General features: G+C 45.8%; 1 protein-coding gene across 1 annotated transcript in view; it reads left to right on the top strand.

Annotated features, from left to right (window-relative positions):
- Positions 1 to 1541: 1541 nt before the first annotated feature.
- Positions 1542 to 23612, top strand: part of Mybl2 (MYB proto-oncogene like 2) — a 36848-nt gene continuing 14777 nt past the window's right edge. Inside the window, exons 1-6 of the mRNA XM_085697057.2 lie at positions 1542 to 1686; positions 5821 to 5914; positions 7765 to 7836; positions 9150 to 9242; positions 10842 to 11062; positions 14942 to 15101. Of these exons, the coding sequence (XP_085553183.1) occupies positions 1667 to 1686; positions 5821 to 5914; positions 7765 to 7836; positions 9150 to 9242; positions 10842 to 11062; positions 14942 to 15101 (660 nt within the window). The 5' untranslated portion in view covers positions 1542 to 1666. The remainder of the gene's footprint in view (positions 1687 to 5820; positions 5915 to 7764; positions 7837 to 9149; positions 9243 to 10841; positions 11063 to 14941; positions 15102 to 23612) is intronic.

The raw sequence follows: 23612 nt of genomic DNA, 5'->3' as shown, positions 1-23612 counted from the left end.
TTTGGGACTCCCATGGATAAGTAAATAATTAAATGTTTTTTCCTGTTAATATATTTCCGATCCTCTTAATTTGTAAACAAACCAAAGACACTAGGGTGAAAGCGAAAGCCATTTTTATTTTCTCTTTCTTTTCTATAAACTCTAGAATTAGAGTTTGACAGTCTGTGCCTCTGCTAACGTAGTAACGCTAGTATATAACTTACTGGATTATTAGGAAGATCAAATTAATTAAAATTTATGTGTGGAATGTTGACTAATAAATAGTAAAAAAATGTAAGATCTTGATAAACGTTGTCGATGAGGAAATGAGGCACAGAGGAGTTTGATAATTTGTCTGAGATAATCCAGCGAGGGAGTGGGAGGCTGGAATCGACCCCTGGAAATCTGGCTGTGAACACACTACCAATGAAGAGCAAATGTCCACAGTGAGTTTCTCTGTGCTAAGATTGGCGGGGAAAGCCTTGAATTAAGGTGCAAACGTGTAGCTCTTAACTCTCATTCTGCTGTTGTAAATGAAGTTTGCAGAATTGGACAGTGTTCAGGTGGCCAGTAGTTTTTGGAAGAGGGAGCTGAGGTCTGAGGTGATCCTAAATAAAAGGTGTTTGGCTGGGGCTCTCCAAGGCTCCTGTACTTCCAGGAAGTCCCAGTAAGGGGACACTCAGTGTTAAGCTGGTAAATGACAACCTAAAATCAAATGTCCTTGCTAATAGAGTTTATTTAAGTCAAGAGACGTTTACCTGAGTGTTCCTATACCTCCTGGTAGGAAAGGCTGCTAGAATTCCAGGATGCTCACAGTTCAGTTGCATGCATCAGCAAGTGCATTGGGAAAGGGACTCCAGTGGTGGGAGGTATGGGAAGTTACTAGTGCAGAAAATGGCCCAAGCAAAACCTGGGAGACTAAATTTCTCCTCTCTGGGGCTGGTGCGGTGATCTGGAAGACCTTTACAAACTTGAATATGGAGTAAAAGAACCCCTAGCAAAGAAGTTTGGTGAGAGAAATGTTGGCATTCTTATCTTAGCTGGTTCTCTCTGAGACAGCTGAAGAAGCAAGAAGGCTTGTAAAGGAAAGGGGGGCAAACCCAGAAAAAAGGGACCGTGGGGGCTGTAGGGGCAGTGGCTTGGACTGGAGCAGTGACAATTTGTGCGGTAAGTTTCTTCCATCTGACTCTCCTCATTCGGTTCTTTGCTCTGTATGCTGCTCGGTGTCTACCTAAGATCCGAACAAGGCCGAGTCTCAAGGTCTGTCAGTCTTGAGGTTCTCACAACCCCGGCTGTAGCATGGGCCCGCTGTCTCTGTCCCAGGGCTCCTCTCCCGAGTCTCTGCTTCTCCTATAGGCTCCTCCCAGGGCCCTGGGCGCGCGGGCTCCGCCCCGCGACTGGTCCACCCCGCCCCTTCCGTACGCTCCGCCCCCGCGCTCGCGCGCCAGGTCCGGGCGGCGCCGACGCTCTTGGCGGGAGATAGGAAAGTGGTTCTGTGCACTCCTGAGGCAGCTGCAGTTCCGAGAGCGCGCCACAAGACCTGCAGCCACGCAGACGCCTCAGAGCGCCGCCTGGGGCCGGGAGCGGCCGGAGCAACCCGAGTCCTGACCCCGGCCCGGCTCCCGCTCCGGGCTCGGCCGGCGGGCGTGAGGGCGCGGCGCGGCCCGGGTCGGGGTTGGGGTGGGGGATGTCTCGGCGGACGCGCTGGTGAGTGTTGGGGTTCTCGCCCCTCCCCTTGGGTCTGCAAACCTGAGGTGGGGTCCCCGCGGGAATGCACTCCGCGAGGCCACCCGGTGTAAGGGCGCCACGCTGAGGGGCTCTAAGGGACCCCTCGCCCGGATTCCCGGGCCTTCTGGGCCCGGGAACACGAAAGCGCGGGTTCCCCGCACCGAAACCCGGTCCCGACCCTGGGTGAGGTCCATCATCTCCCGCCTAATTGCAGGGTGGGGAAGGAAGACTGGTGCGCGCGGTGTCAGCTGGAGGCTCACTACTGAACAGGGAGAATGTCTCTCCTGGTCGCCGCGAGTGGGAGACACTTGTCGTCCCAGAGCGGCTCGTATTTGCTGGCGTTCCTTTCTTGTTTGCTTTCGGGAAGCACAAAGCCCCCGGGCCCTCTGCCGGGTGTGAGGCCGGGGATTCATTGTCTGTCTCCTGGGGATTCGCGGCCGGTTCGGTTTGGTTTCAGAAGCCCTCTTCCTGTCCCACGCTAGTTTGGGGCAGCTGGGGCTCAGTAGAGACAGATGATGTGTGACGAGACTCTGCCAGCGGCCGCCGGGCCCCAGGCGGGAGCCGCGTTTCCCTCTTACTAGTTCCCCAGAGGGTAAGTGACTGGGTCAAGCCTGGACCTCCGTACACCTGTGTATCTGGGGCCTGACCCCGGGGCTTTCCAGCCTCTGTCCCTCTCTACGGGGTGAGATCATGGGGTCTGTAGTGTTTCCTCTGGGTCCAGAACACCCACGCCCTGAGATGGCCGAACTGGGCTTAGGGCGAGGATACCGAACAGATCCCGAGCTTGCTTACTTTCACAGAGTTCCTCATGGCTGGAAAGTGTTCGGTCCGTGAGCGCTGCTTAGGGTGGGTGTCCCCTGCCCCAGTTTCTGAGGCACTCAGTGCCCAGGAAGAGCGCGGACCGATTAACTCCGGGAGTCCGCGGGGCTCACTTGGAGGGACCCTTGTGAAGCACGGGCTCAGTGTCCCTGCGTCTTCACCAGCCTCAGCCCTTTTTCTGCCACATGTTATAGCTCCCTTGTACCCCAGTGCCCCACTTCCCTCTTGGCCTCTGACTCACCTTTCCCTGGAGCACAGCCCAGAACCTACGAGGGCAAGAGAAAGGGTATGTGGACAAAAATGGGATTTTTTTTTTAAACCACACACTGGCCTCTTGCTTTTCAAGCTGTGATTACTAGGGAGGTGAGGGTGTAAAGGTGTCGAGCCTGACACAGCATAACTCTAGTTGGCCTCAGTGTTCACATCTGTTAAATGGGACCTTGGAAATGTGTAAGAAAATATCTCGTGAATGCCATCACCTCCCATCTGTTTATTAGTGTCCCCCTTATACAGCATCAGAGCTTCTTTGCACAGATACCTTTTGTTCTAGAACATTGACTGAGCTTCTAATAGAATCTGGGCCTTGTGCTGGGTACTGGGGAAGCAAGATCCATTATTAATACTTAGTAGATTTTGCCTTTACAGTGGTAGGTGGTGCATGCATTGGGTCAAATGACAGAACAAGTTTGCGGTCCAGATCCAGTACCATGTATTGTTAGGGTTGGAGACTTATTTTCATTTTATTCTGAATTTTAAAATTGTTTGGTAGGCAGCTTCTCTTTGCAAGTACTCATTTATTCACAAATCCACTCACTTCCTGGGCAAATATTTCTTAAGGTCGTTCTGTGCCAAACCAGGTTGTGAAGGTGGAGCTGACCTTTGCGGGTGCTATCAAGACCAGAGGTTGGAACTGAGGTCAGGGCCTGGTTTTCCAAAGTGTTTGGGGTGTGTAGGAGTGACTGGGAAGCTCCACTGCCTTTGAGGGGGGAAGAAAGAGAAGGGTGTGTAGATGCAAAGTGTGGCTTGTCTTGTTTGCAAATCTCCGCTTTTCCCAGTTACAGAGGACTGACCTAGCAGTATATTTGCTAGAGGTGACCCAACGCAGGTCTTGGGGAATTGGGGAAGGATTAAAAACTTTCTGTGAATAACTGGCTATTTTCCTTCCTTAATTATATATATATGTGTGTGTGTGTGGTTATGCTCACTTGGGTGTGGGTCCCCACAGAGGCCAGTGCCCATGGATTCTCCTGGAGCTGGGAGGTGGTGCTAAAGGGTGCTGGACACTGAGCTTGGGTCTTCATCAAGAGCAATATGTTCTCTTAACCGATGAGCCAACTCTGCAGTCCCTAACTAGCATTCTTAGAGGTTCATAATGTGCTCTCTTTTTTCTTGTTTTCTTTTTTTGGTTTTTTGAGACAGGGTTTCTCTGTAGCTTTGGAGCCTGTCCTGGCACTCATTTTGTAATCCAGGCTGGCCTCGAACTCACAGAGATCCACCTGCCTCTGCCTCTCTGCGCCACCACCGCCCAGCTGTGGTCTTCTTTTTCAGAGCATTAAGCTGGATAGTAGGATTTGGGTAACAGAAAAATAAATTCCATGTTAACTGGCCCCATCCTGGAGCAAGCCTTTCATCTCAGCAGGGAGGCAGAGGCAGGCTAATCTCTGGATCTATAGGAATGACTTTCAGGATAGCCAGAGCTATACAGGGAAATCCTGTCTTGAAAAGCAAAACAATAACAAAAATGTCTATGTTAGTTTTTTTTTTTTAAAGCCTTTAGACTTCAAATAATTGTATTCTGAGTTTTTTTTCTGTCATTGATTGTGCTCATTTGCAGGCAAGAGTGAATAAAGTTAGGTTGGGTGTGGCGGAGTAAGCCTTTAATCCCACATTTAAAAAAAAATGGAAAAAGTTATTTCAGACATTTCCCCTAAGTAATTAGGACTTTTAAATTTTTGCATGCTTGATGATTACGTGCTATCTTGAAAATATCCAATGCCAGGGACTGGAGAGATGCCTTGGTAGTTAAGAACACTTACTGCACTTGCAGAGGATCCAAGTTCAGTTTCCAGCACCCACCTGGTGACTCAAAATCATCTGGACCTCTAATTCTAGAGGATCAGGCACCCTCTTCTAGCTCTGCATGTACCAGGCATAGATAGATCTGGTGTAAGAGACACTTGCAGGCAAAATACTCATAAACATAAAATAAGTCTAAAGGAAATAACTAATACCTGTGTAAGTTTACTGTTGAAAAGAAAAAAGAAGGAATATAGTTCTGAATATCATTTTGCAGCAATCCACTATCTCGGTCTCCAGAGTGTTGGGGTTATAGACATATACAATATTGCCCAGCTAAATACCATAATCTTTTTTATTTATTTATTTTTTGAGATAATATTTCTCTGTGTAACTCTGGCTGTCCTGGAGCTCTGTAGACCAGGCTGGCCTTGAACTCACAGAGATCCTCCTGCCTCTGCCTCCCAAGTGCTGGGATGAAAGGTGTGTGCACCACCATCACCCTCTAAAATACTACAATCTTTGTGAAGGGTTTTTGTTTTGTATTTGTGGTGAGGTGGAAGTTAGAACCCAGGACTTTGTGGGTGCTGGACAATTTTATCCCAAAAATAAAACAACAAAAGGAAAATAAATCCAGGCATGGTAGCATAAATTTCTATCCCAGAGATGAAGGTAGGATTATCTTTGGAGGCCAGTATGAACCATTTAACAAGACTGTCTCAGCAAATCACAAAGAACTATAAACTGAGCAGTGAGCAGAGCAGATGGCTCAGCAGGTAAAGGTGCTGACGTATATGCATAGGCATACAGATAAGTGAATGTAATTGTTAAAGCCCATAAACCTGTTTGAGAAGAAAACAGAAGGCAGAGTCTGGGCATGGTGGGTATTAACAGCAGCAGGAGGGTGTGAGTTTGGGGCTAACCTGGTCTATGCAGCAAGTTCCAGGATAGAGGACTATATAGAGAGTGTCTGAAAAAAGAAACAAGTTTAAAAAAAAAAAAACCAGAAGGCAAACATCTGCCTATATTTTTTGGCTTTTTGAGACAAGGTTTTATTTTACCCAGACTAGGGTTGAACTCTTGATCTTTCTGCCACCTAAGTGCTGGGATTACCAGCATGGGCCACCACACCCAGCCTGTACCTACTTCTATAAAAGTAGAAAAGAAAGACTTGGTACCCCAAACCTCCCATAGTTTACCCGACCCTGGCCTTGCACTACCATCCCCAGGTAAAGGTATGTAAACATGCTGTCCATGACCTTTAGCTTGCTTCCGCAGTGAGGAGCTGGAGGAGCTACACTACCAGGACACGGACTCAGACCTCCTGGAGCCCAGGGACAACAAGTGCAAGGTCAAATGGACCCACGAGGAGGTGAGCCTCAGCTACTCCAGGGAACTGGGGAGGAGAGGGTGAAGGGCAGCTGGCGGTGTCCCCTCGTTCTTGGACAGTGAAAAGTTGATGGGCCATCTGCTTCCCTTCTTTGCTCCTCTGAGGATGGGGGGCGTAGTCCTTAGACCTCAGCACCTCCTCCTCAGGTGCCTCTTGCCCTTTATCTCAGTCTGTTCTCTGCTGTTATATCCTAATTCCAGAGAGTGGTAGCTCATAAAGAAAGGTTTGTTCACCTCACCATTTACCGTTTTTACTGGTGTGTGTGTGTGTGTGTGTGTGTATGTGTTTGGGGGGGTGTGGCTCTATTCCCAGGCAGTGTAGAGCATCACATGGCAAGAAGGTTATGTGAGGCAAATGCCAAACTGGCTTTTTTAACAGATTACTTAAGATACTAACCCATCAGTCCATGTATTGGCAACCATTCTGACAGCAGAGATCATAGAACTTCAACACCTAATCATCCTGAGACTACCTCATTATACTGTAGAGTGGAGATTAAGTTTAAACGTGAATTTTGGTGGGGACATTTGACCCTAAGTACCCTTGGCTGCTAGAAAGTTAAATCTGCATTCCTTGTAAAACAATGTTTATTACTTTTTTAAAAATTTAAAACAAAGTAATTTTATTATTTTATATGTATGGGTATTTTGCTTGCATGTATGTAGGTGCACCACTTGTGTACCTGGTACCAACAGAGGCCGGAAGAAGGTGCCAGGTCTACTGGAACTGGAGTTATAGATAGTTGTGAACTACAGTGTGGGTGCTGAGAATTGAACCCAGGTCCTATGGAAATGAACGGCCAGTGCTCTTAACCACTGAACCATCTCTCTAGCTGCTTTTAATTAATTTTACATACTGTTATTTTTGTGTGTGAGAGGGCTGGCATATTCTACAAGTTTTCTTTTCCTTTGTTCTATTGCACCTGTGTGTGTGTGTGTGTGTGTGTGTGTGTGTGTGTGTATTGGGATAACTTTTGGGGGCCAAATAGGTTCTCTCCTATTTGGGTCCTGGGATTGAAGTAATGTGGTCAGACTTAGCGAGTGCCTTTATCCACTGAGCGGTCTCCCTCACACTTGTTTTGGTTTTGAGACAGGGTTTTTAATGTGTGCTGGGCAGGCCTCCCGATTTGTCATACAGCTGAGGATGATGTTGAATTTTCACTTTTCCTGAAGTAGGTGCACAGTAGGCAAGCACTGTAGCAACTCAACTACATTTCCAGTCCTAAGTGGGAAAGTACATTGTGGGATTTTGTTGTTTTTGATTTGAGGTAGGTCTCTTGTATTCCTGGATGCTCTGGAATGCTTGTTAGCCTGTTCTTTAGAATGGCCTTGAACTCCTGGTCCTATTGTCTCTGTTTCAAGTGCAGAGGTTAAAATAGACTCTGTTTTCTGAAAGTTTCCCACTTTGAGGCAGCCCACTGATACATTGTGACAAGCACATTGGACCTTGATCATCTGCTGCCCAAGTGCCTAATGAATCAGTTCTGGCCTTTCTCCGTTAGCCTCTCTGGTCGGATCCCCCTTCCCTCCCCTTCCTCAGTCTAGCTATCTTTTTTTGGCTATCTTGTTTTGTTTTTAAAAGCCTGCCTGCCTGAAGAGTTGATCACCCTAACTCCCAGCACACCCTCTTGCCGAGTGGCTGTACTTGTGCTTGCTGAGGCTTTCTTTGCCCTCTGCTCCTTGTCAGGCTGACTTGCTGCTCTCTGCTGCTGGGACTAATACTTGGCACTTAGTAGGCACTCAGTTCCTTAGTGAATGCATGAATATGGCAGTGTCATAGCAGCTATAAAACTTGCCACACACATGAACTAAATTCTGTGTCTTCATTGCCAGGATGAGCAACTGAGGGCCCTGGTGAGGCAGTTTGGACAGCAAGACTGGAAGTTCCTGGCCAGTCACTTTCCTGTGAGTACTGGCCCCCCAGGGCAAGGGCTTTGGGTGGCCTGCTTCAAGAGGTATTTAGAAAACAGACATGAAAGCCTGGGAGGCTGAGCTGAGGTGGTGCACAACTTTAATCCCAGTATGCGGGTGGGGGCGGGGCACAGGGCAGAGTCAGGCAGATCTCTGAGTTCGAGGTCAGCCTGGCTTACCTAGCAAGTACCAGGGCAGCCAAGGCTACACAGCGAAACAAACAAACCAAAACCAAAACAAAACAAAAAACCCAGAAGGTACCCAGTGAGAAGATTCCGGCAGCTCTTTACCAGGCCCTTGGTCCTAGGCCCAAAGGCATGTTTGCATTTCTTCCTTCAAGTCAAGAGCAACTGGGTACTTAGCTCTGGGCCATGAACTTGAAACTGAGGGGAAGCATCCTTTGAGCAGACTTCAGCTGAGGGCTCCCGCGCAGGTGACTGGTACCACTCTGTGGAACATTCAGAGCCCTCTGGGGAAGAGCGCTTCTTCTGTATGCCCTCCCCAGGACTGCAGGCGTCTAGACAGGCTCATGCACAAGGCTGTCACTTGACTGCTGGCCTTCCATGGGCATCTCAGGCTAGATCATCATACTTCTCTGTGCCCTCCTTGTTCCTTTCTTCCTTATAGTCTGAACTCTTTAAAAATGTGGGACCAGAGAAATGGCTCATTGGTTGAGAGCACAGACAACTCTTCCAGAGGACCCTGGTTCAAGACCCTGGTTCAATTCCCAGCACCCACATGGCAGCTCACAACTGTCTGTAACTCAGTTCCAGGGGATCCAACACCCTCACACAGATATGCATATAAGCAAAACACCAATACACATATAATAAAAATAAATGATTAAAAATAATAAGCCAGATGGTGATGGTGCATGCCTTTAATCCCAGCACTCTAGAGGCAGAGGCAGGCGGATCTCTGAATTTGAAGCCAGCCTGGTCTACAGAGCAAATTCTAGGACTGGCTCCATAGCTACTGAGAAACCCTGTCCCGAAAAACTTAAATAAGTAAGTAAGTGAGAAGACAGCAGGAGCCAATAAGTACCACAAAGCTTTTATAGATGTTGAAGTAGTGCATCCCACACACATGCTAGGTTCAGAGGGTGGGAACTTACTTTCCATGGGGCCTGAATTTATCCTTTGAATCAAAATTAATGCACTGTTGTTCTGGTAGGTCGGCCTCTGGTGTGTGGTGGGTGCATGGCACAAGACAGCTATCTGACGTGTGCTTGCGTCCTGGCCCCTGAGCTCAGGGCTCAACCAGAGTTCAATCTTATGGTTCCACAATTATTTCTGTTCCTGTCCCAGAACCGCACAGACCAGCAATGCCAGTACCGTTGGCTGAGGGTTTTGAATCCAGACCTTGTTAAGGGACCATGGACCAAAGAGGAAGATCAGAAGGTAAGTAAGTGCTGGCAAAGGGCTGCATACACAGTGGGCTTTCACCATTGCCAGACACTGAGATATCCAAACATCCCTGTACTACTCTGCTTTAGTCCTAAGTGTCCTCAGGGGTGTGTGTGTGTGTGTGTGTGTGTGTGTGAAACATCCCTGTACCACTCCGCTTTAGTCCTAAGTGTCGTGTGTGTGTGTGTGTGTGTGTGTGTGTGTGTGTGTGTGTGTGTGTGTTTTGATACAGGCCAGCCATGTAGCCCTGCCTGGTCTCATATTTGCTGTGTAGCCTAAGCAGGCCTTGAACTCACAGCCTCCTGGGTATTGGGCCTATACTGGCCACTTCACCTCATGAATGACCCGTCTTTTAACGGGTGACCTTAGCTGTCACAAAGAACGTGGAAAGGTTATGTGTAGTGCACAGAAGGGGCTTGCTCAGCCAGTGGCAACTGTCATTGATGCTATGATAATATGACAGATGCTATGATAATGGTTATATCACACAGTCACAAAACTTGGAGACCTTGTTTTATGGTGATTCGGGTGGAACCTATTGCTTGTTGTGCAAGCTCTCTACCACTGAGCTTACCTCCCTTCCTAACCCCTTCTAGGATTTTTTTTTTTCATTCATTTTTTGAGACAGGGTCTCAGATAGCCTGGGCTGGTCTTAAACTTGCTATGTAACCAAGGCTGGCCATGAACTCCTGATGCTCTTGTCTCTGTCTCCCATGAGCTGGGAGTACAGGTGTTTGCCACATTTGGCTTTTCAGTGCTTTAGTTCTGTAGTGTCCGTAGTCCTGTGAGGTGGGTGATTTCCATGTTAAAGGGGAGTAAACCAAGGCACAGGAAGGATCTGCTATTCTCCACACTAACTATGCTCGCCCTGGGCTGCTCTTCTGCAGTTCTGGTACATCTCCTTGGTTTTGGCCCACAAGCTGCCTTTGCACCTAAGTCACAGCAAACTGGGTATGGTGGCACACGCCTGTAACCCCAGCCCTGAGAAGGTGGAAACTGAAGGATCAGCATTTAAAGCCAGCCTGGTCTACGTGGTGAAACCCTGTAATTTTTAATTACACAGATGAAATAGAATATTTCCATGCAAAAGTTGCTTTTTCTATAAGTATCTACTCTTCTCTGGTTGGGACTGTGTGTCTTAAATATTGAGGGAACCAGACAGTAGTGGTGTAAGCCTTTAATTCCAGCATTCAGGAGGCAGAGGCATGCTGAGGTTGAGGTCACCCTTGTCTACAGAGCAAGATCCCGGTCAGCCAGGGCCACACAGAGAAACCCTGCCTTGGGGGAAAAAAGGAATTGAAGAGGGCCTAGCTGGGTGACTGTGCCTGTTAGGGTTTGTGTTCTGAGCAAAAGAGCCTTTCAGAGAGGTGATTGAAAACCAAAGTCTAGCTCTAGGTGCCATAATTTGGGGCTTTACCCTCCTGATGTCCATAGAAGTGCCAAGAGGACATGAAATAACTCTTCAGTGTGATTGGGGCTGACCTCTCAGGCTTGTAGCTCTCTAAAGCCCTGCGAAGTGAGACCCATCCGGATCTGGTAATGCTTAAGTGGGGGTGACTGAGGGGCAGGTCCTTCACTGATATTTTCTTCAAGGTCATTGAGCTGGTCAAGAAGTATGGCACCAAACAGTGGACGCTAATTGCCAAGCACCTGAAGGGTCGGCTGGGGAAGCAGTGCCGTGAGCGCTGGCACAATCACCTCAACCCCGAAGTGAAAAAGTCCTGCTGGACCGAGGAGGAAGATCGCATAATCTGCGAGGCCCACAAAGTGCTGGGCAACCGCTGGGCTGAGATCGCCAAGATGCTGCCAGGGAGGTGAGCTGTCTTCTGCTCCAGGAGGTGAGGCCCATCCTGGATAGAGTGAGCCGTCCCGCGTTGTTCAGTATTCAACCCGCCTTGTCTCCAGAGACACGCATCAACAGGGTAGGGCTAAAAAGGCAGTACGTCAGTTTATATCCTGTTAAAAGGAGTATGGTGGAAACACCGGTTTCTGTCCCCACTTCCTACTTTCTGCTAAACCAGACTCATCTTGTTTGTGTTTGGAGACAGGGACATGCCGACTTTACCTTGTGGCCTTGGCCTCCTGAGTGCTGAATGTGGGTATACACCACCTTGCCTAGCCAATCTCCATATTAATGAATGATACGTTGTTGTTCTTAAGACTATTACACCTCTGGGTTCTTTTTTATGTTTGTTTTTTTTTTTTTTTTAATGTGTGTGAGTGTTTTGCCTGCTTGTGCATCTGTACCATGTGCCTGGCTGGTGCCTGAAGAGGCCAGAAGAGGGCATTGGATGTCCTAAGACTGGAGTTGCAGTTGTGAGCTACCTGGTGGGTGCTGGGAATCAATTCTGGATCCTCTGGAAGAGTGAGTGATTTATGCTGTTAGCTGCTGGACCATCTGTCTCCTCAGCCCCTGTGATGTTGTTTGTCTTGGTTTTCAGCCACAGACTTAGCTTCCTGGGACTCTGACCTTCTTTACCTCCCCGATGCCCCATTCTATCCAGCTGTTCTGGTTCTCCTGTTGCTGTGATAAAACACTGACATAAAACAAGTTGAGGAGGGAAGGGTTTATTTGGCTTACACTTCCAGGTAACAGTTGAGGGAAGTAGAGCAAGAACTTGAAACCAGAACCAGGGAGGAACATTGCTTACTGGCTTGCTTTAGCTCACTTGCAGGCTTATACTTAGCAAACTTTGGTCCCCCCCTCCCCACCTCTTTTTGAGACAAGGTCTTTATATAGCCCCAGCTATCCTGAAACTCTGTGGACCAGACTGGCCTTGATCTCACAGAGATCCTCCTTCCTCTGCCTCCCAGGTGCTGGGATCAAAGGCATGCACTACTATCGCCCTGCTGACAAGTAGTTAGTTAAAACTAACTAGGTGTCGACAGCCTGATGTGATAGTGCACGCCTTTAATCCTAGCAGTCTGGAGGCAGAGGCAGGTGAATCTCTGAGTTTGAGGCCAGCCTGGTCTAAAAGGAGACAGTCAGGTCTACAAAGAGAGACCCCCGTCTCAGACGGGAGAAAAAGATAACTAGGATACCTGTTATATCCCGTGAGCCCAATTTTTAGTTAGGACAACAGAGCTTATACCACTGCCTTGAATATAGAATTCAAGCACTAGTACTGTGTATGAATATATTTCCTTCTTCCCTGCCTATTCTTTCTAAGTGGCCCTCCTTTCACGGGTGTTTTTGTTTTTTTAATCTCAAAGACAATGTTATTTTTAGAGTTTAAGACAAACATGATACAGGTAGGTGGAAGTCCCATCAGCCACCAGGAGATGGAGAGTGTTGACAGGTTTCTGTCCCACCCGGCCCTGCAGTCATTCAGTCCCAAAGAAACACACAGAGGTCTACTTTATAAACTGGTTGGCCTAGTAGCTTGGGCTTCTTATTAACTTTTATAACTTATATTAGTCCATAATTCTTGTCTGTGTTAGCCATATGGCTTGATACCTTTATTGGTGAGATAGTCACATCTTGCTTTGCTCTGTGTCTGGGTGACAACTGCAGGCTGAGTCTTTTTTCTTCCCAAAATTCTGTTCTTGTTGCCCTGCCCCTACTTCCTGCCTGGCTACTGGCCAATCAGCATTTATTTAAAATACAAGTGATGGTACCGACCATTGTCCCACAGTAAGAGACATGCCTCTTACTTTTTTTTCCTCCTCCAAGACAGGGTTTCTCTGTTGTTAGATTAAATATCTTTTGTCCCTCATACTGTTAGACTCCTTCTGTTTTGTTTATGTCCTTATTTTAGTGGAACACATCCTTCATTAGCATCCAAAGCTCAGTCCTCAATTTTTCCCGAATGTAATAGATGATTTGAATATATGTAAAGTTGGAAAGTCATTTTTGTTCAGAGTATTGGGAGCATCCTGTGATCGTTTCATCTTTCTCTGTTTTCTGTTTGATTTCACTTTCACAGAAGTTTCTTGGCTTTTACCTTCCAATCCTTTGGAAATTATTTTAACTAAGAAGTTTTGTTTTCTGGCTAAGAGGTGGTAGTGCATACCTTTCATTTCAGCAATCGAGAGGCAGAGGCCGGCGGATCGCTGTGAGTCTGAGGCCAGTCTCGACAGGCATGGTCTACAGAGCCAGTTCCAGGACAGCCAGGACTGTTACACAGAGAAAAAACCAAGACCAAAAAAAGTTTTATTTCCTAAATCTGGCCCAGATCCTTAACGTATGTTTGCAGCCATTTATTTCACCGTTGATCCTGTTTTTAAAGATCAAAAGATTTAAAAAAACAAAACATAAAAACCTTTCCTGCACTGTGTGCTTGCCTATGAAGTAGCAATGAAAATAATTTCATGGTTGGGGATTTACTACACCATGAACCGTCTTAAAGGCTTGGAGCATTAGGGCGGTTGAGAACTATGGCCTAGTGTTTTTCTCTTTGTTTTGCCCATCCATATTGGTTAATGCAGGAGGTTTGCTTTGAAGGATTGCCGATCTGTGTTTGGCTCTTCGCTGTTAGGAAGCAGTTGGCAACCATTGTTGTGAAGCCCACTGCACACTGCTGCTGCTTACCTGCTGGGTTTGTTGTTCGCTGGCCCTTTGGGATGCTCCAAGAATTAATGTTTTTCTCTGGATTTATTTAGTCCTCGAGGTCGCTTATTCCTTTAAGAAGCTGTTGCCTGGGATGCCATGGCACTGGGACTCTCACCTCCAGGGTGCAGATTTCCATGAAGCCCCAGCTTCTGTCCTGTTTTTGTCCATTGTGGCCATGGTTGCTGGGTTATGTCTGCAGTCAAATGCTCTTGCACTGAGCTATACCCAACACACAAACTGGATTATTTTTAAAGAGGAAACATCTCTTCCTGCCTGGAGGTCAGGGTCAGGAGCTGGAGGTCAGACAGCTGCTCTGCTTAACCTGTGCCTGTCTGTGCTCATTCAATCTGGTTGCTACAATCTTGGGGCTCTTGGAGTTCTGGGAAGCCCTGGGAGGAGCCTTGAGGGTGAACCGATTCCAGTTCGTCTTCCGGTAAGGTCAGTTTGGTTTGGACTCCTAGACTCCTGGGCTGTCTGTTACTCATCTGACCTCTTTCCACTTTCCAATAACTTCTAAAATCTGATTTGCTGCTACTTCCCTCCCTGTTTTCTTGTCCCTACTTTGCTTTTGTTTTCTGTGTTTTGTTTTGAGTCCTTCCTTTGTCATGGAGGTGTGATCCTGGAAGGAAGAATAAAGAGGCCAGGTGATAAAGTGTCTTTTGAGTCTCAACTGTCTGTTAAAATAACTTCAGCCCCTTGTGTTACTTTTGAGGGCCTGCCTTATTGCTTGGTTGGGCAAGAAACATTGGCCTTGAACATGCCAGTAGCCTCACCTCCATCTGCAATCATCTTGTTTGCTTGGCCATGAGCCACTCTGACAACCTTGCCTACATTGCTGCCCTGCCCTGTTGTGAGGCCTACTCACTTGCTGTCAGTTCTCACTGCTCTTTCTTCAGAAAAGCTCTCTGGGTCAGTCCAGCTTGTACTCAGTCCTTCATCTGCTTATTCCATGGAGATGTGTGGATATTTGCTAGGCCATTGGAGGGCTACGAACAGTGAGACTTCATTGCAGAGCTGAACAATGCTCACAGCGCATTCGGCCGAACCTTCACTTTAGAGATGGGGATACGCTGCAGCAGGGTGGGAAAAGCCTCCAAGCGCTCCGGAGCCACATGTCTGGGGCCCCTGTGTTTCCCCACAGGACGGACAATGCTGTGAAGAATCACTGGAACTCCACCATCAAGAGGAAGGTAGACACAAGAGGCTTCCCAAATGAGTCCAGAGACTGCAAGCCTGTCTACCTGCTTTTGGAACTTGAGGACAAGGACCGTCACCAGAGTGCCCAGCCCGTGGAAGGCCAGGTGAGTGGCCCCGTGTGGCTCAGACTCTGGGTTCCATCCCAGGCTGGTTGTTGGCTTTACTCCCTGGTTTTCTTACCCTGTTTCCTCAGAGCCACTCACTCATTTCTGCTCTGGGGTCTGAGTGCTGCCTTCATCTTTCTAGAGCTTTCCTTGTGACAGTCTAGTCCTAGTTGGCTGCAGGACAGGAAAGCAGTCAGATAACGTTTTGAGAAGTGGGATAGGGAGGAGTTCTCAGCCTCCTACCCCTTTCAACAACTTTCTTCTTAAAGGTCTTTCCTATCTACAAACTGAAAGTGTTCTTGCTATTTTTAAAAATGCTTGTTATAAAGCTGGGCAGTGGTGGCGCACGCCTTTAATCCCAGCACTTAGGAGGCAGAGGCAGGAGGGTCTCTGTGAGTTCAAGGCCAGCCTGGTCTACAAGAACTAGTCCCAGGGCAGGCAACAAAGTGACACAGAGAAACCCTGTTGTGAAAAACCAAAAAAGAAAAAAAAATCCTTTTTATAGCCAGGTGGTAGTGGCGCATTCCTTTAACCCTAGCACCCGGGATGCAGAGGCAGGCAGATCTATGAGAATTCTAGGCCAGCCTGGTCTACAGAGTGTGTTCCAGGACAGTTACAACTACACAGAGAAAACCTGGCTCGAAAATCCAAAAGAAGACGTGTTTGTGTGCATGTGTCCCATGTCCTAGAGCTCATGTAGAGGAGGTCAGAGGACAGCTTGTTCATGGTGCCTTTTTTTTTTTTCATTTTTCTTTCTTTCTTTTTTGTCTTTGAGACAGGTGTAGTAGGAGGCCGCTTCTTTGTTTCCTGGCCACCCAGACTCCTGAAATAACCACACAGAAACTGTATTAATTAAATCACTGCTTGGCCCATTAGCTCTAGCTTCTTATTGACTAACTCTTACATCTTAATTTAACCCATTTCTATTAATCTGTGTATCTCCACATGGCTGTGGTTTACCAGCAAGATTCTGGCTCGTCTGTTCCCAGTGGCAGCTACATGGGTCCTCTCTGACTCCGCCTTCTTTCTCCCAGGATTCAGTTTAGTTTTTCCTGCCTAGCTCTACTCTACCCTATCACAGACCAAGGCAGATTCTTTATGTATTAACCAATAAAAGCAACACATATACTGAAGGACTTCCGACATATCACAGGGTCTTCCTGTGTAGCTCTGTCTGTTCTGGAACTTTCCATGCAGACTAGGCTGGCCTCAGACTCATGGGTTCTTCTACTACCTCTGTCTCCTAAATACTAGAATTCAAGACATGTAGCACCATGCCTGACCTTCAGAGGTCGACTTATAAGAATTGGTTCTCTACTTCTACCATATGAGTTTTAGCTCATTCTACCTGCTGAGCCATCTTACCAGCCTGTGTTTCTAATTTAGAATTATTATATATGGCCAGGTGGTAGTGGTGCATGCCTTTAATACCAGCCCTTGGGCGACAGAGGCAGGCAGATCTCTGTGAGTTCAATGCTAGCTTTCAAAAAACAAACAAAAAGCATTATTATATGTGTGTGTGTGTACCATGTGCATGTAGGAGCCCGCAGAGATCAGACGAGATCATCAAATCCCCTTGAAACTAAAGTTACAGGTGGTTGTGAGCTTCTATGTAATTCTGGGAACTGAACCCAGGTCCTCTGCAAGAGTTGTAAAGCAATCTAATTGCTTAGTTACCTCACTATCTCCGTTTTTTGCCATCTTAAAAAGGATCAGATTTATTGAGATATAAAATATTTTGACATTCAGCATATATCTGAATTATGATAAAAAGCACACTGGTGTATCTGTAGCCACCTCACCACCACCATTCCAGTTAGTCCAGTGCTTACCTGCTCACACACCACCATGGCTCCCCAGTACCATCTAGAGCAGTGGTTTTTGACCTGTGGGTCATATCATAACCCATGGTGTGCTGGTGGTGGCCTGCCATTTCATGGGGATCGCCTAAGACCATTGGAAACGCAAGGCATCCTTTCCTTATTACCATCACCCAGAATTCCTTTGCTTTTTTTGTCAGCCTTTAACCTCCCATTATCTTCCTGATGTGTTTTCTTTTTTCTTTTTTTAAGATTTATTTATTTATTATGTATACAGTATTCTTGGTATTCTGTCAACATATGTGCCTACAGGCCAGAAGAGGGCACCAGATCTCATTACAGATGGTTGTGAGCCACCATGTGGTTGCTGGGAACTGAACTCAGGACCTTCGGAAGGGCAGGCAGTGCTCTTAACCATTGAGCCATCTCTCCAGTCCCCTGATGTGTTTTCTATCTTATAGTTTCTACAATTAGAAACAGTGGAACTGATATGTGTATATACTAAATATCCACTCCCAAAACAACTATTTTTTTTCTATTTAAAAAATGTAATTATTTATGTCCATGTATATGTGTGAGTCAGTATAGGCACATGTGTTGCCATCAGAGGATAACTTGGGTGTCAGTTCTCTCCTTCCATGAATTCTGGAAATTGAGCTCAAATTGTCAGGCTTGAGTAGCAAGCACTTTTACCCACTGAGCCATCTTGCTGCACATCCTAACCTCCCCCACCCCCGTTTCTTTCTCTCTTTCTTTTTTTGAAAACAGGGTCTTTTACTCAGGTTGAAGGATAGCCTTGGACTTCTATCCTCTTACATGGTGGAGTTACATGCATATGCCATTACACATGCCCAGTGTTTTTGGTGCTGGCAGTTGAACCTAGGCATATTAGTCAGGGTTTTCTAGAGGAACAGAACTTATAGAATGATTGTGTATGTATGTGATATATATGTATATATATATCCCATTATATAGAATGATTGTGTATGTATGTGATATATATGTATATATATCCCATTATATGTGCACATATATACATACGTATATACCTGTAAAATGGTGATTTATTAAAATGACTTATAGGCTTTCAGGCTGTGGTTCACCTCGTCCAACAATATCTGTCTACCAACACACAGTCCAAGAATCAATCCAATCGTTTTTCAGTTTACAAGACTGGATATCCCAGCTGATCTTCAGGATACACTGGAATCCTGAAGAAGTCGGCTCTAATGCCAGTGAAGGAGCGGACTTGCCAGGGAAAGAGAGTGAGAGCCAGCAGGAAAAGGGCAAAAGCTTCCTTCTATGTCCATTATATAGGCTGTCACCAGAAGGGTGGTTCAGATTAAAGGGGGATCTTTCCACCACAAAAGATCTGGGTTAAAAGTGGTTCTTTCCACTTCAGATGATTTAAGAACAATCCCTCATGGTATCCAGCTGCTTTGGTTGTAGTTAGTCCCAGCTGTAGTCAGTTGACAACCAATAACAGCCATCCCAAGTCCACCCATTATCAACTTGACACATCTCCTCAAGTCATGCTTAATTTCCAAATGAAAACAATAACCAGGTTATAATTATATTTAGCATGATATCCCTCATACAACTGCAAGTGCATTATAAATTCTAGAATAGGTGGAAATGTCTCCTTAATTGATGTTACATAATAAAGAAATTGAAGAAATAAAGAAATTTGATATCAAATTTCTGTACATATTCTTAACAGAATATGACAGAAACACTTAATTATGATCCTGTTCTGCAACTGGTCATGTGGCCTTAGCTGGTATTTGTAACTACCTTTCTTTATTACCCATTCTGTATTTCCTCCACCCTCAGGAAGCACCTCAGCAGGTCTTGGCTCATTTCCTGGAGTGACCCTTAGCTTCATTCTTGAGGGGTCTGTGTCCTTTGTCATCCTGCCTGGATTAGGTTGTTGTAGTTTAATCATAGGATAGTGTAGCACCAAAAGATGCCCTAAAGAATCTACTCCAGACATAATACCTCCATTGTGGAGAAGCAGCCTGATGCCCCCATAGCAATCTGGAACAGTGACCCTCAACACTGTTACTCCTCTCTTAATCTGTTGGCTTAAGGACATCAAAGTTGCCAGGGAGTGGTCTGAGCTACCAGTTTAATGGAATTTAATGGAATGTTGTGGCTCCTGGCAGGAGCACTTCTCTCTGGAACCAGAATTTCTAGGCCAGGAGAACTTAAGGTCACTGTAACAGGGAACAGAAGATTTTATAGTGGGTCACTAAGGGTGATAGTGAGTAGAACTATTCCCTTTTCCACCCACTTATTCAAATTCTTCTGGAAACCCTGCCCCAGCTCTCCAGGCTGCTGCCATCTAATTGATACTGTTTGCAAAATGCCATTCCATCCTTCTGTCAGGACAGATGCTTCAGGATGGTGGGGAATGTGACATCAACGGATTCCATGATATTGAACACACTGTCACACTTCTCTGACTGTGACATGAGTTCCTTGTTCAGAAGCAATACTGTGTGGAATACTTTGAGGGTAGATAAGGAGTTCTGTAAGTCCACAGATGATGGTTTTGTTAGAAGCATAGCATGCAGGAAAGGCAAATGCTTAACTAGAACAGTGAGGACAGAGCGTTGTTCTTTCCATGGAGGGAAGTGGTCCTGAGTAGTCAGCCAGCTACCAGGCTGCTGACTGGTCATCCCAGGAAATGGAGCTCAGCATTGGTCTCTGCTCTTGGCAGATCTGGCACTCAGCAGCACCTATAGCCGGGTCAGCCTTGGCAAGTGGCAGTCCGTGTTGTCATAAACCCCATCTCTGCTACCATGGCCACTTTGTTAATGGACCCAGTGGGCAGTGACAGAGATGGCTGGGGAAAGAGACTTGATTGTTCAAAGAGTGGGTCATCCTGTCTACTTGATTATTGAACTCTTCCTCTGCTGAAGTCCCCTTTTGATGAGCATTTACATGAGATGCATGTATCTTCGCAGTTCACTATTTGGAGGTACCTATCCACATACTTCCCTAGATTTCTGTCTTATCAATTTTCCAATCAGCTCTTTCCAAGTCTCTGACCATCCAGCTGATCCATTGAATGAATGAATCAACTAAGTCGCACATCTTGTCATTTCTCCTTCCAAACAAAATGAATGACCATGTGTACTGCCTGAGTTCTGCCTACTATGATGATTTCCCTTCACCAGTGTCTTTCAGGGTTGTGCCAGAAAGGGGTAGTAATGATGCCAACTGTCTACTTCTGGGTGGTCACTGGCATAATGTGCTAAACCGTCAGTAAACTAGTGTTAGTTGAAGCTGCTCATTTTTTCCTGGCCGCCTAGACCTGAGATAATCACACAGAAATTGTATTATTACAATACTGCTTAGCCTATTAGCTTATGCATATTTCTAGCTAGCTCTTATATCTTAAATTAACCCATTTCTATTAATCTATGTATCACAATATGGTTGTGGCCTACTGGTATGGTTTTGTCCGGTGTCCAGCATCTGTGTCCTGTGGCTGCTACATGGCATCACCCTGACTCTGCCTACTTTCTCTAAAGATCTTTTCCAGCTTGGCTATATTCTGTTAAGTCATTTGCCGAAAGCAGCTTCTCTATTAACCAATGACAATAAAACATATTTACAGCATACAGAGGGGAATCCCACATCAAACCAGACTCCAGTCATCTCTTTATTGGTCAACCAATCATATAGGCCCATGAGCCTCTAGGTGCATGCAGTAAACGGCACTGTAATAGGAGTAGAAACTGTAGGCATTTGGGCAACTTCTGCTTGTAAATTTGCTTGTACCTTTAGGACCCATGTGGGCCCGAATATGCATAATATATATATATATACACACATAACTTTCATTTGACAATAAATTGCTGCTGTGTATGTCCAACTTTATGGCTTAATAGATCACATAACACCCAGCTAGTGATGGGCAGCACAGATTGCATGGTAACTTAGCCCATTGTTAAACGTTCAGCTTCCACTAAGGCCCAATAGCAGGCCAAGAGATGTCTCTCAAAGGGAAAATAATTATCTGCAGATAATGATGGAGCCTTGCTCCCAAATCCCTAAGGTCTCTAATGTGATTCACTTATAGGGGCTTACCAAAGACTCCAGACAGCATTCTTATCTGCCACTGACACCTCAGGTAGCCATCAGGTCTGCTGGATCATGTGTTCCAAGTGATAGAGCAGTCTGCACAGCAGCCTGGACCTATTGAAGAACCTTCTCCTGTTCCTTGCCCCAGTCAAAGCTAGCAGCTTTCAGAGTCTCTGGGTATATGGGCCAGAGTAATGGACCCAGGTGGGGAATGTGTTGTCTCTAGAATTCAGATAGGCCCCCACTAATCTTATTTCTTTCTTTGGTGGTATGAGGGGCCAGGTGCAACACACCACTAGATTTCTTAGAATTTCATTGAGTTAGAAAGCCCTTGAATTTTGTTTGGATTTATTTTCCATCTTGTTGACAAAGATTTCTGTCCTGCCCAGTCCTGTAGCCGTTCAGTCCCTAAGAAACACACAGAGGTCTACATTAATTATAAACTGGTTGGCCTATTAGCTCAGGCTTCTTATTAACTCTTATATCTTACCCGTAATTCTTGTCTGTGTTAGCCATGTGGCTTGGTACCTTTTATCAGTGATACATTCTCACTGCATCTGGGTGTCAACTGCAGACTGACTCTTTCCTCTTCCCAGAATTCTCCTGTTCTGGTTGCCCCACCTATACTTCCTGTCTGGCTACTGACCTTTATGGTCATATGACTTGTTTTGTTTTTGTTTTTGTTTTCTTTGTAGCTTTGGAGTTTGCCCTAGAACTAACTCTTGTAGACCAGACTGGCCTTGAACTCACAGAGATCTGCCTGCCTCTGCCTCCTGAGTGCTGGGATTAAATGCGTGCACCCCCACCCCCACCCCCCTGGCCTGGTCATAGACTATTTGTCTATGCTGCCTATTACAATAACTATGACTACCTTGTCTTTGGTGATTCAGTGATGCCACCTGACCCTGCTTCCTCAGGACCCAATTAAACCCATTGCATTTAATTCACCCAAGCTGAGCAGCAGCAACTCCAACCTTAAGGTCTGGCACAAGAAAAAGGGTGACAGCAAAGCTCTTCAAATATGCTGGTGCTCCTTCACCATTTGCATCTTATAGGAGTAGTGAAGCATGTGTCTTCTGGCTTTTCCCATGGTGGAGGATTAGGTTTTACACATTGTACCCACTCAACAGTTTTCCTGAGCAATTAAGTTTTGCAATTTTCCTGAGCCTTAAAACCCCATCAACACGAAGCTAGGGATATCAGGTACCTCCAACTCCTTTTTAGTAGGCTATCTTCTGACAAGTGTTCAGCCAACCATTCAAACACCCCCCCCCCTTTAATTGTGAGAGTTCCCATATTAAACTTAGAATCTTCATTCCATGGACCTGTAGCAATAAACACATAAACTGATCAAGTTTTATATTCCTTTCACTGTTATCCATACCCTTAAAATCCATTCCCACATACTCCCCAGACTTTTGCTGTAATAAAACTCTACTTAACAAACTCATTACACTCTAAAATAGTATAGCATACCTTCTTGTGAACTATGCTTTCTCTCTCCTCTCTAGGAGCCTGCTTAGCCTTAGTATGACTATAGGTCTAGAGGCAACTATTGGTGGCCCCCGAGGGACATCATCAGTATTGTCTTGCCTGGCATCTTCTTTAGAGAAAGTCACTGCTGATTTAGCTGACAATTAAGGATTAATTTCCTTAGTCAAAGGTGAAAAGACAATATTTTAGAGTATCGGGGTGTAGTACATCTTCTGCTGAGGGTGGAGAGACTCCTTTATAAGGTGAGATGAGCTCTTGAGAATCTGAGGGCTCAAAGCTCTCAGCCTCACTCTGGTCCTCGCACACATCCCAATCCCTAGTTATGGATCCATTGTTTACCCATTAATGACCTTACTTTAACTGTGGACACCCTCCAAGGCTGGGACTTAAAAATTCCAGAATTTTCTTTGTAATTTGGCCATTATAGTGAGAGCTTGCTTTTGCTTGGTTTTCCACAGCTTGATTTCTGTAGCTACTGGAGAGAAGTAAGCAAGGGTATACTGAGAAACCTTTTGACCAGTGGTTCTCAGTCTGTGATTGGAGACCCCTTGGGGAGGGTGAGCTTTCACAGGGGTCATCTAAGACCATCAGAAAACACAGCTATTTATATTACTATTCATGAAAGTAGCAAAATTACAGTCATGAAATAGCAACAAAAATAATTTTGTGGTTGGGGGTTACCACAATATGACAAACTGTATTAAAGGATCAAAGCGTTAGGGAGGTTGAGAACCACTGTTTTAGACTATTTATGTACATCAGGAGTTAATCAGTTTCACCACCTAGTTCTTCGTTGTCCATTACCAAATTCTGAAATGTTAGTTTAATTTTGTCACAGAACAGAGCACATTCTTTTCCTTTGTCAGTTTATCTAGAGATGTTAAGAACAACCAACCAGCATCATCATTTTGCTTATTTATAATCTCCAAATCCATTGTCTCTTACTATTGGTGAATCAGAAGAATTAAATGCATTTGTCTCCTTAAGTTTGTAAAGTAGTGCACACCGTGGGCTTTCAATACCTTCTGAGCTTCTAGGAGAGATTTCCATAACTGGCTTTAGTACATGTAGGTGTTGGCGAATTGGAAAGCCTATTCAGATACTT

The sequence above is a fragment of the Myodes glareolus genome, chromosome 10 (genome assembly GCF_982192425.1).
Source record: "Myodes glareolus chromosome 10, mMyoGla1.1, whole genome shotgun sequence".
Taxonomy (NCBI): domain Eukaryota; kingdom Metazoa; phylum Chordata; class Mammalia; order Rodentia; family Cricetidae; genus Myodes; species Myodes glareolus.
Note: the sequence above shows the minus strand (reverse complement) of the source record. Positions and strands in the feature narration are given on the sequence as shown.